This window comes from Triturus cristatus, chromosome 3_2 (assembly GCF_964204655.1).
Source record: "Triturus cristatus chromosome 3_2, aTriCri1.1, whole genome shotgun sequence".
Classification (NCBI taxonomy): domain Eukaryota; kingdom Metazoa; phylum Chordata; class Amphibia; order Caudata; family Salamandridae; genus Triturus; species Triturus cristatus.
The window spans coordinates 194323756-194335992 of NC_140584.1; the positions used below are offsets into that span (position 1 = coordinate 194323756).

The 12237-nt window shown below is 48.7% G+C and overlaps 1 protein-coding gene across 1 annotated transcript in view; it reads left to right on the forward strand.

Annotated features, from left to right (window-relative positions):
- The first annotated feature begins 2864 nt into the window (after positions 1-2864).
- Positions 2865-12237, forward strand: part of DBI (diazepam binding inhibitor, acyl-CoA binding protein) — a 29483-nt gene continuing 20110 nt past the window's right edge. The window contains exon 1 of the mRNA XM_085647484.1: positions 2865-3019. Within this exon, the coding sequence (XP_085503610.1) occupies positions 2894-3019 (126 nt within the window). The 5' untranslated portion in view covers positions 2865-2893. The remainder of the gene's footprint in view (positions 3020-12237) is intronic.

Genomic DNA, 12237 nt, shown 5'->3' on the forward strand with positions numbered 1-12237 from the left:
GGGGACAATATCTGAAACACTGTGTGGAAAAGCTGGAGTTGGAATCAGTCTGGAAATCAGGGTCAGACAAGGCTACGTTAAGTAAACTAGCCAACGTGGCGGCAAAAAGGAAATCATTTATGGAGGATAAAGAGACACTGGTAAAACGTCGGCACGGGTGGACTATTACGAACTCTTTTACATCTTTAAAATCATTGCCTTATTTAGCATCCCACTTCAATGGTCATCTCAAAAAAGTATTTATGACTTATCGGATGGGGATGGATGTCTCAAAAGACCTACTACCACCTTGGAAACAGCTGCACCAGACGAAACAATGCCGCCTCTGCGGGTATCATACAGAAACTTTGGTCCATCTCTTCTGTATTGTATTGTATTGTATTTTATTCTTGTAGAGCGCTACTGTCACCCAACGGGTATCCTGGCGCTAGACTGAGATGGTGAGAGAAACTTTAAACCGGTCAGGTAGCCGCATGCAGCCTACAAGAGAGGCCGAGGTCGGCCAAAAGATGCAGGATTAGAAGATCAGGAGATCAGGGGCTTCTCCCTAGGGAATAGCCAGGTTTTCAAGCGGTGCCTAAAGTTCATCAAAGAGTTGGCCTGTCTAATAATCAGCGGAAGATCATTCCAGTACCGTGCTGCCACTGTACTAAAGGCCCTGCCCCCCATCCTAGCTTTCTTGACCTTGCCAGAGGTTAGCAGAAAGGCATTTGAAGAGCGCAGCATCCTTTCAGGCTTATACCAGGACACTTTCTCTTGCAGGGAGATCGGGCCGAGGCCGTGTGCCGCTTTATAGGCAATGCATAAGGCTTTGAAGCTAACCCTTTCCTTTATAGGAAGCCAGTGGAGCTCTTGTAGCGCCATTGTAGTTGAAGATCCGCGTTTCTTATTCAGCGCTAGTTTGGCTGCCAGAGACTGGACCCTCTGCAAGCTCTGAAAGATGTAAAGAGGAGCTCCTAGGTACAGAGAGTTGCAGTAGTCCAGCCTGCTCAAGATGATGCTACGTACCACCAAAGGTCTTTTCTCTGCTGGCAAAAGCGGTAGAATCTTTCGTAGGGCTTTCAAGAGCGCAAAGCAGACCCCCACAGTTTTCTTAGCTTGAGAGGCCATTTGAAGATTGTTGTCAAACATAACCCCCAAATTCCGCACCGTAGCCACAGGGAGAATGGGTTCCGCCTCTGGGGTCAGTCTGAGATCATAGGGCATGTCACGTACTCCAGCAGAGGAACAGTAGATCACCTCTGTCTTTCCTCCATTGAACTGCAGTGAGTTGGCCCTGAGCCATTCCGAGGTCTGGCGCATACATATCTGGAAGTCATCCATAGTCAGAGCACCCTTCCCCTCCAATGAGAACACCAATTGGGTGTCATCTGCATAATTGACCACATCGACCCCATGAGACTTGATTATAGAGATCAGTGGCTGCAGGTAAATATTGAAGAGGATGGGGCTAATGGCCGACCCCTGAGGGACCCCATGCTCTACCAGGGTCTTGCTGGAGGTGAAGGGGGACAGGGTGACCACCTGTTGTCTCCCAGTAAGGTAGGAGTGCATCCACCTCAAGGCACGTCCCTTAACTCCCAGAAGTTCCAGTCTGTTCAGCAGGATTCGGTGATTAACCGTGTCGAATGCGGCGGACATATCTAAGAGGACCAGAGACGATTTTTATTGAAACCTATCCTGAACGTGTTAAACATTCGATCCTGCAGACAGGCAGTCACATGTTGGCTCAGTGGCTCCTCCATAATCTTGGCTTGCCGTGGAGTCAAATTCCTGGAAGAAGTAAAGAAATGCCTAATATTAATTGAACATGAGGGCCTAACAGACGGGGGCCACTGAGGACTTCTTAACCTTTGGACAGTAGAAGTACCTTTTGCAAAAGCAAAGAGTAATCTTTTTCAGCGTCATTTTTACAAAAAAAAAAAAAAGAGAGAAGGTTCTTATTCACCTGTAATTTTAATTTTGTTTTTATTGCGAAATTTGTAACAATTTTAATTACGCAAATAACATTTTCATTTCATTTCAATGGAACAAGTATCAGCTCTGTCAATGCTTGCTCCTATGTAATGTAAAATCATTTAATGTGGTAAGCAAAATATTACTGTCTCGCTACCTTCAACACTTATTTAAACTTTGTCCTTTCCAAAATGCATAATCTCCAGGTCATGAAAACAGGCAGTGTGAAAACTTAAACTGAACACGACAATGTCGGCTCAAAAAGCTGGCACGCACGATGCTGACCACTACAAATAAAAGGGACGCACTGCAGAGAATCTGGCTGGTGACCATGCGTTTTCTGCCTATCCCACAGCAAGCTACCAAGATCTGTCTGAGACCGATCGTTACAACCCTCGGACCACTCTTGCGCAAAGCAGTTCGATTCTGTGGCCGATAGCCGCCTTCCCTCCCGCTCAATTAACCACGTGACCAGATCATTCGATCACGCTGCTCAAAAACAGAAAACGGACTTGTACACGACATGTTAAAAGTCGAGCCACAGTTGCCTGAAAAGATTTCTGCCATTGCGATCGGAAAAAATGATGGGCAAGTGACTAGCGACGCCCTATTGCGAATTAAGATCATCATTATTTTCATTATCTGAATGATAACACTACCTGTTTATGTTATATAACATATATTTTAACCCAGCATGGAACTTAAATATACATCATGATAATTTGATTATGATGTAGAAATAACGTCTTCTATGCAATTAAATGTACACTCTTATTTTTTACAAACTTGTTTTTACAAATTCCATCTTTCTTACTCACGCAATCCTCTGTAGTTGATTGGGGACACTTGTCGCAAAAAGTACAAAGGCAGTTTAGTCCCAGTCTCTTTTTAGTATCTATCGAGGGCGTGGTCTCGTTAGCGTTTTTGGTTACGCCCTATGCTCTTTACCCTCCCTCGTGCCAAGGTTCTTTTCTTTCTTCGGCAGCTGCTCCAATTTCATTCGTATCCCATCACTGGAGGCTTTACGGCACTTGTCGGCAGTAAAACATTCACCATGTCTCAGGTACTCAAGGTGACAGGGGTTTGCAAAAGTCGCAGGGGCTTAGGCGAAAAATAAGCGGCTTTCTGCGTAAGGGAAAACCAATTCTAAACTCCTGCAAGGGTAAAGGGCTCCGTGGTTTGTGTAGGGAGGCGAGGGTGCATACCAATGCGCTATATCAATATGAATGACATTTGGATGGATTTTTGGTAGGGAGGCAGTGTTCTATCGTGGGGATTTACCGAATTGATCGATCTCATGTTAGGGCGCTGTACGTGGAAGTGGTTTTCAGTAATGCAATTCCGCGAATTAAGATGTTTAATTGAACAGTGTATGTGTTTGCATTTATTTCTTTATTTATTTAGCTCATGTTTTGAGATGTTCAGTCGGCGAAGGTCTTGGAATGGGTATGTAGGTATTGAATGAAAAAAGCAGTGATAGACACGCTAGAAAGAGAGACAAAGAATCACAACCACGATTTGACAACCTTTATTCTGCAGCTCGTGCTGATGCCGGTGAAGAAATGTGCGCTGAAATGATTATCGTTTTAAAGGGGCTTGAGAAATGTTCAACTGACATTTCTCGTCTTGGGTTTGTAGAATGGCACACCGCCCTCTTTTACTTGCTCAGACCGGGAATGAGCATGTTTGCTAAGCCTGGTCATGAGTCATGCAATCCGAGCAGTGAATGAGAATGTTTAGAGAGGGGTGGGGTATTAAAAGAGTTAACACCTAAACTGAAAATGCAAACGTTAAAGGCTAAGGGGGTAAATATGTGAAGCAATCCCAACCCTAAAATACTCGTCTTGTGTGTGTCAGCGGATCTTCATCTTTTTCTTATTAGTTAGTATGCCTTTATTACTGTTATTGTAGTCTGTGACTTAGCATGGTTCTGCTGTTAAACTGCTTGCTCGTACCAGACTTCGTTGGCAATAAAGTAGTTTGTTGCAATAACTTCGCTTGTGAACGTTTGCGTCCTGCACCAAAATTGTAAGCTCTTGCTCTCGTTGGTGTGTAAGGTAAAGATTTTCTTGGCAAGTTTCAGTTTTGCATACATGTGGCCGTTCTGAACGCCAAAACCGTTATAAGGTGTGAGATTATAGGATGAGCTGTATGTTAATAGAAGTGCAGGGTGAGCGGTTTGAGTTCAGGTTGAGAGGTATGGGAGCTCAGTGTCCGCATTGTGTGAGTGGTGGTTGAGCAGTATCTGACTACCCAGCGCAATGCAATGTCAGTTTGACTGCAGAGTAAATGGTGGGTGACTGCGCAGGGTGAGCGGTATCTCAGAGTAGGTGAAAGGTATGTAAGTGTTGTGCAGCGGAAAATATTTTTATAATAATTTCAAATCCATGAAATTTCATGTAACCAAAGTAACTTGTACCACCAGCACAGAAGGAACAGGGTGCAGCCAATAGAAATGGAGGTAAAGTAAGTGGCAAGCACAGGAACCAATGAAAAGCAAGGGCGGGATGGAAGCTCCTTTTTTTAAAGATTTATATTTAATCAATAGATTTCACAAGCAAAGCGCATGCGCTGTGCAGATGAAGCCTAAAAATGTACGGACCAGTAGAGGGTAAATTGTATTTTAATTTCAACGTGTTTTTATAAATTTGCGAAATTGTAATGATTTTAAGTGTTTGTACACATGTAGGAAATTGCAATGACTTTAAGTAATCTCCAATAAATGTTTTCATTCAGTTCCAAAGTCGGAACCTCTGGCGTAATGCCACATCCTCTCCCCAATGCTACTGGTGCCCACAAGTCTATACTAAAGCTGCGTTAAACAAGGCACACATCAAACTCATGCATATCAAACTCTTCAATTTGGATTGTAAACAGAAAACATCAGAGCTGGTGACAGCTTTCAACAAGCATTGAAAATGCAATAGGTTTCGCCTTTGATTAAGTTAAACCCATTTGCTTTGCTAATGGTATTGTATAGCAAAGCAAATGGCTTTAACTTAATGAAAGGCGAGACCTATTGCATTTTCAATGCTTCTTTATTTAAACGATGCAACTGTCTTGCGTGTGGATATGGCACAGCGAGATATTCTCAGAACACCCCTCCTTACGTAAGTGAGCGCTGCTTTCTTCCTGGCCTAGTAACTCGCCCTCTGCTTTGCCGATGCCAGTGTACATGGAGGACGTTGCAGCTGATGGCCGTTAGCCGGTCCTAGCTACTAAAACGAACTGGTGTCTACATCAAATTTATCAACAATAAGAAGGATCGGATGGGAGGAGGAGCCAAGATGGCGACCGGGACGGCAGTGTAGGCTCCCGGCTCCGTGAACCTCCACATCCCGCACAGATATCCTGCATGTGATCCTCAGCCTGCGCTACATGCCCGTGTTGGTGATCGAGAGCGGCAACCGATCGTGTGATCCTGAAGCTTCCAGCGGCGGTACCGCCCGAGAAATGCTCATTTGAAGTTTGCGGCCTGTGCAGCCCTGGAGCCGGGACCTCGGGTGGACAACATGGCCGGGCGGCAGTTTAACAACAGCGGCCATTGGTGACCGGGTGGAGTCGGACTGCCGAAGCGGCGCGAATATTGGCCTGAATCTCGCAGTAGTCGCTCCTATCACCGAGAGTAGCGTGACGGGTGCATACCCGGGGTGACGATTCCAGGGGTTTATCGGCGATCGCCTGGACCCTCGCCAGTGAACTGATCGGACGCGGCCTGTGGCTCGTCCCGATTTGTGCGGGCTGCTCCCGGTTTTCGCGGACACTGGCCCAGGGGGAGAACGACTGTTACCTGTGGCCGCACACTGTATACACATTTTGCCTGCCTCCGGACCTTTGTTTGCAGGGATATGGAACTTGCTGCGCCCGTGCCTGAGACCCGGTCCCCATCTGGGATGGCCCTGCCCTGCGGCCATCTTGATGGGATGGACTCTGTCATCCTGTACACTGGGTCACAGCAAGATTGGGAGTGTGTGGCGCAAAGGAGCGTGGCGGAGTGAGCGCGGGGGACCGTGCTGGGGTACGGTGACCTTCTAGATGCTCTCGGAGCCCTTCATTCCACCCTGGTCCACGGCGTCCTGGTATTGGGGAGGAAGCTGGATGGTATTGCGTCAGCGTCGGAAAAGTTGCGGTCTGCCTGTCCCCAGGTACATAAGGCTCTGTCTCACCTTCCACAGGAGGAAAGTACCGTGACCGCCTCTGTGGATAAGGGACAGATGGAAACTTTGGACACTGTGGCAGCGTGTGGTCGGCTGGCTGTGGGGTCGGTCTGTTCCGGAGGTTTTGGACTTGAGCAGACGGTGGTGACTTTGTCCCATGCGCGGCCTCCGGCGACCCAGGCAATCTTCACGCAACGATCGCCTGCTCTGGCCGATTTCTCCTTCCTGGACCTTGTGTGCGGCGCGGGCCCTGGGGCAGTACTGGGAAAGGTGAACTTCCATGACGATGACTGTGCTGATGTTTCGAAACGTCCTCCCCACATGTGTGTGTCCCTTCCTAGTCTTCTCTGGACGCTCCTCTTCCTTGTAACTTTGGACATGATGGTGGGTCGATGGGTATGCACTGGTGGATTCGCAAAGAGTGGCTGATCCTTCCGAGGTGGTCAATTAATAGGCGGGCGGGCTGGGGGGTTGTGTGCTTTCACGACGTAACTAATAGTGTAGCCAGTGCATAATGCTCCCCATTTCTCTTAGATATGGCCGACTTTTTGCTGTTTACTGTTTGCGCTGGGGAGGAATATATTGTGTGGGAGGGAGAAGCCGGGGGTATGGTTGAAGGCCCTCCTCCAGTTTATTATTACTCTCTCCCCTTTTCTGTTAGGGGGGGTTTCCTCTCTTTCCCCTCTTTCTCTGTTTCTTCTATATTTCGGGTCTGGTTCTGGGGCGACAGGCACGCTGCGGGGGGGGGCCGTAGTCATCTGCAGAGGTGCAGGGTGGGGGGGTGGGGGAGGGGCTTCTTTAGTCCTTTACTTTGTTTCTATGGCCTCCTTTTTCTTTTCTTATTCTTCTTTGTCTTTTTCTGGGGTCAGTGCGGTAGGTGTCCTTCGTGGCCAATCATTGTTTTTTCAGTTGTGCCTCATTTCAGTGGGGTTTTCTGGGTCCTAGGGCAGGAGACTGCAGGCGCAAACGGCTCGTGATATTCCTCCACATCTGAACCTTCTGTTTCTGCGCCATTGACTTGATAGCTTGCCATTTATTGTTGACGTTCAATATTCTGCTTGCCTTTTTTCGCTGCTGAGAACTTGATTGGCACCTGATCCTTCTATCCCTTATTGTAAAATGAAAACCTTTTATATCCTGGTTCCCCTCTTGGGCTATTCGGTGGACAAGAGAATACTAGCATGGAAAATCTGCTTCCCAAGGTGCTACATGTGATTAAAATCTGTTTGCTGTTCTTTTCACTGCTTAGCGGCCGGCCCCGAGGGTTGTAGGCCCATACTTGTCTTTATTTGCAATGTCAATAAAGGTTTTCCAAAAAAAAAAGAGTGGATCGGATGGAATTTATTTAAAATAAAAAAAAGTCCCCGGGCGTCTTCTAGGACCAGAGTTCAGGAGGCGAGCCAAGTAACCACCCCCTTGCCTGTCACTCTTTCAGACTACGTTTTTGATCTTATTCTCCTAGTGGGTGACAGACAAACGTAGGGCCAACTAGGGAGTGATTTTAATGTCTGCGCTTTTTATAACACCAACAGAACCCGCCCCAAGTAAAGCACTGCACGTCTATGTCGGTCAGCAGCAGGAAAGGAGTTTGAGGCGGCATGTCACTTTGATTGCTACATTCTAAGTCTGAGCCTTGCAGTTACCCCATTCATTGAATTGCCCTTTGCCTCATTACTGTGCAATAAAGCGCTTACCTATACAGAACCATGGAGCTGGGCGCAATGTATACCAAAGCCACAGTCGGGAGTGTGGTTACACAACACCCCGACGTCTTTCAACAGAGCAGACGGAGAACAGGCATCAAGAGCACGCACGGTGCTCCCAACTCCTGACAGAGCTGCTCATGACAGGACAGGGTCCAGAGAGACCCGGAGTCAGTGCGGCGCTCACACCCATCATCTAGGAAGGCGTGCGTCGTGACTGGGGAGAAGCGAACTGGAGAGGGAGGGCAAGAAAGGGGGATATTCCGACGAAGATAAGGGGCTGGCAGGGAGCTGGAGCGCTGCTGAGGGAAAGAACATGTTCGTAGTAAGTTCCACCAAAGAAAGTCTACATCCCTAAACGCCTACTCTCTCTGTGTGTGTGTGGGGCTCTCTGTGTGTGGGGCTCTCTGTGTGTGGGGCTCTCTGTGTGTGGGGCTCTCTGTGTGTGGGGCTCTCTGTGTGTGGGGCTCTCTGTGTGTGGGGCTCTCTGTGTGTGGGGCTCTCTGTGTGTGGGGCTCTCTGTGTGTGGGGCTCTCTGTGTGTGGGGCTCTCTGTGTGTGGGGCGCTCTGTGTGTGGGGCGCTCTGTGTGTGGGGCGCTCTGTGTGTGGGGCGCTCTGTGTGTGGGGCGCTCTGTGTGTGGGGCGCTCTGTGTGTGGGGCGCTCTGTGTGTGGGGCGCTCTGTGTGTGGGGCGCTCTGTGTGTGGGGCGCTCTGTGTGTGGGGCGCTCTGTGTGTGGGGCGCTCTGTGTGTGGGGCGCTGTGTGTGTGTGTGTGGGGCGCTCTGTGTGTGTGTGTGTGGGGCGCTCTGTGTGTGTGTGTGTGGGGCGCTCTGTGTGTGTGTGTGTGTGGGGCGCTCTGTGTGTGTGTGTGTGTGGGGCGCTCTGTGTGTGTGTGTGTGTGGGGCGCTCTGTGTGTGTGTGTGTGTGTGTGGCGCTCTGTGTGTGTGTGCTTCTGTATTTGTTAATGTACATTAATATGTGGGGATACGCTTATGCTTTGTGTGCATGCATATCTGTGTTTATATGTAGCTTTCTGTCCACCAGTGTCTACGTGTTATATATATTTATATTACTGTGTATGTGTGATTGTGTGTGCCTGTGGGTGTGTTTGTGCAGCCTGTGAGCTTCTTTCTATCTGACCTTCTGTGGGAATCTGCGTGTGGTGTGAGGGTTAGTGTGGTTGGGTGTGTCTGCCTCTGTGTGTGCTTCAACCACAATACAGGTGGAGAATGTCATCCTCATCCTGTAGCCGCAAGTCCAGCAGTGGTATGACTGACACAGCCCCAGGCTCTGCTGGGTGTACATTTTAAGGCCGGCGGGGATTGGTTGTCTCCAGTCATGAAAGTAATGACTGCCGGTTCTGTCCTTTCTTCCTCTGGACTGCCAGCCTTCTAGGTTCAAACCGACTTGGAGGTAGAGGCTGGTAGGAAGAAGAATACAGGCTTTCCACCCACACTGTGGCTGGTGGACATCGCTTCCCATTAGCCTCACCTCTCCTACCAGACGTTGAAGAGGGAGTGCACAACGCTCAGTACAGCAAAGAACCCTCTGCAACTCACCCAATTTATTAATATAGCCATAATACCCTGGGCTCTAAGATTCCTTCCTCTGTGTGTAGACTGATAGGACACTCTTGATTTCTAAGTGATGAACTAACCCCCCCCCCCCCCCCCCCCCCTCCCGAAGGGTTGGCCTGAAAATCTTTTCAAAGGTGAAGGGTTGGCGAACTTTCCAAGAGCTACACTGTGCGCGCACCTCAGGGCGCTAGGGGGCCCCGACACCTAATGCCCCCGCATCATAGGTTAACGATACAGGCAGGCTACGAAGGCATCGACTAACAATGCGCATTTTCACAGCCATCGTCTTGGGTTTGTTGATCAGTCCTCAATCAAACCAAACCTGGTAAAGAGGTGGGAGGAATTAAGGGGCAGGCAAGTGTCCCATTTACTGGCTCGCGCGCACGAATTAAACCCCATAAATAAACGTGTCGTATGAAATTTCATTTTTAACCGAAAGGCAAAAAAAATAAAGTAGGTCGTGAGGCCTTCTCGGTAGCAAGGCCTTTGAAAGAGGCTTCGTGGGGCTTGTCTCATTATTGTTGATGCTATGGCGGGAAGTGGGAGAGGTTGCTGACGGGGCACTGGGGGCCTGGAGATCAAGTGCACATGAAGCATTTTGTGTCCCACGCTCTGCTCTTCATCCTCAAATGCACAACAAACCAGATGTCTGTGGCTTTCACCCACAATTCACATGCATATGAAATATGTCTATGAAGCCGTAGCACAACTACCCCTCAGCGAGCAGTCAACAGCCCGACGAGAGCTGCATGGAAAAGAGGGTTATTTGTCTCAGCAGACCGACAGCCTGGGGTCTTATCCTCATGCTAATTGCGATATCACTTGCGTTACGAGTGCAGGAAAACCTCTGGGGTTTCTTTTGTACAGTAGCATTGCGCATTCATGACTGGAGGAAATAACCAGATTCTGCCCCGCCCCTTTGTAATCTGTTTTTTTTTTTTTTTTTACTCAATAAATCATATATTATCTAACATTTTCAGAGTCTAGCTGCCAGACAGGTGGTTGTCACGTCCTAACGTGTCTGACATATGAGCTCAAAGCACCGCGTCGCATCATTACTGCTTCATGGGACTTACCAGGACAACTCAATACCTCGAGGAAAGCCATCTGCAACAGTGCTGATGAGCTGTCCTGCAGTTCCCCCGGGGCACAAGCAGGCGTCCACTTCTGTCAGGACAGCTGATCACAGCAAAAAGACAGAAGTAGATGCCTGCTTGTGCCCCGGGGGAACTGACAGCATTTTTGTTGCTATGGCAACAAAATGGTGTGGGACTGTCCACAGTCCCACATACCCGCATGCTGTCTGCTATGGACAGATGGCGAGAGCAGCCATCTTTGTCCATGCAGGCGCGTGCATGAGCCCACGACGGAGAATCGATTCCAAAAGGTCTCTCTGACGAGAGCAGCGCATGCGCTGCTTTTCGCCAGGCGAGACCTAAGAAGAAGACTGAACTTGTGCTCCTTGTGCCGACAGAGCATTACTGTGGAGATTGGCTGCTCTGGGATGATGTCTGTTTGTCATTGTATTTGATTTGTTGTCTTTTTTTGCAGTGTCTCGCTTGGCAGACAATGCTTAGCAGATAAATGCGAGAGTCAGACTTGCTGTATATGCATTTCTCTTTGGGCCTTATAGTAATTATTACTTGCATAGCAATTATATATTTATCGGAGTTCCTGTAATTTGTCCGTCTACACCTTGGCGACGATTTGTGTTTGAAACCAGAGGCAGGATCCAAAGGTCCACCAAGAAACGTGGCTTTCAGTAATTATTAGAAATTGTGTGAACCTTACTTAACAGAACAAAACTTATGTTCTTTTTATTTATAAATATTTGCAAAGGCACAGGGATCGGCGCACATTATCAGTAAAAGAAGGCCATTAACCCTTTCCGTGCTCATGACGGAACCACTCTGTCATGAGCCACGGGTGCGCTGTGCTCATGAGGGAGTGGTTCCGTCATACTGCGGCCGTTGGCGGCCGCTCCGCCCACGCGGCACTAATTCCCCGCCTGTGCAGGCGATTAGCGCAGTGGGCGGAGACGTGACGGAACCACTCCGTCATGAGCACAGCTCACTCGTGACGGAGTGGTTCCGTCACGAGCACAGCGCCACCGCAACTGCCCCCAACCCCCCCCCCCCCCCCCGGCAGCGCTGCGGCAGAATTCCTGCCGCGGCGAAGGGGTTAAAGAGGACATCAGCTGAGTGGCAGTTTCTTTGGCTCCTGGCAGGTGCTTGTGCAGTGGTGAACATGCTCGGGGGGCAGGCATATGAGGCAGCTTGCACACGCTGTGGAATACTCGATCCTGAAGCTGTGCAGCATCTTAGAGAATATACATCACAATCTCCTGGAGTCTAGAGCGTAATCTCCAACTTGGCAGAGATCTTGGCAGCCATTGTGGGAAGAATCCAGTGCATGTCTGTGCACATAGCATTGACGTACTCTGTGAACAGCTCAGTGTCGGCGGACTGTTAGAAAGCTTGTATCCTGATGGTGATTCACACACCTAATTGGGGACACTGTTGGTAGCTGTTTACTGATTATAACGGCGTTCCTGTAATTTGTCCACAGTACAGGCGTTTACAAGGGGAGGGGCTGTGATGTGAGCTGGGAAAATAAAGGGAAACTAACAGCCATGGTTTAAAGCGCGGCGAAGATTAAACGGGAATGCCAGCACTTTAAATATAAAAACTAGCACAGCGCAAGTGCTGTGCAGGTGAAACATTAAAGAAAATGGTTCCCACGAAAACACATGGAAACAGTACTTCGGCAACAGGAAACTGATAAGAGAAGCACACCAACAGGAAACCGTATGCTACAGCAAATAGAAACAGAAGAAAAGTATGTG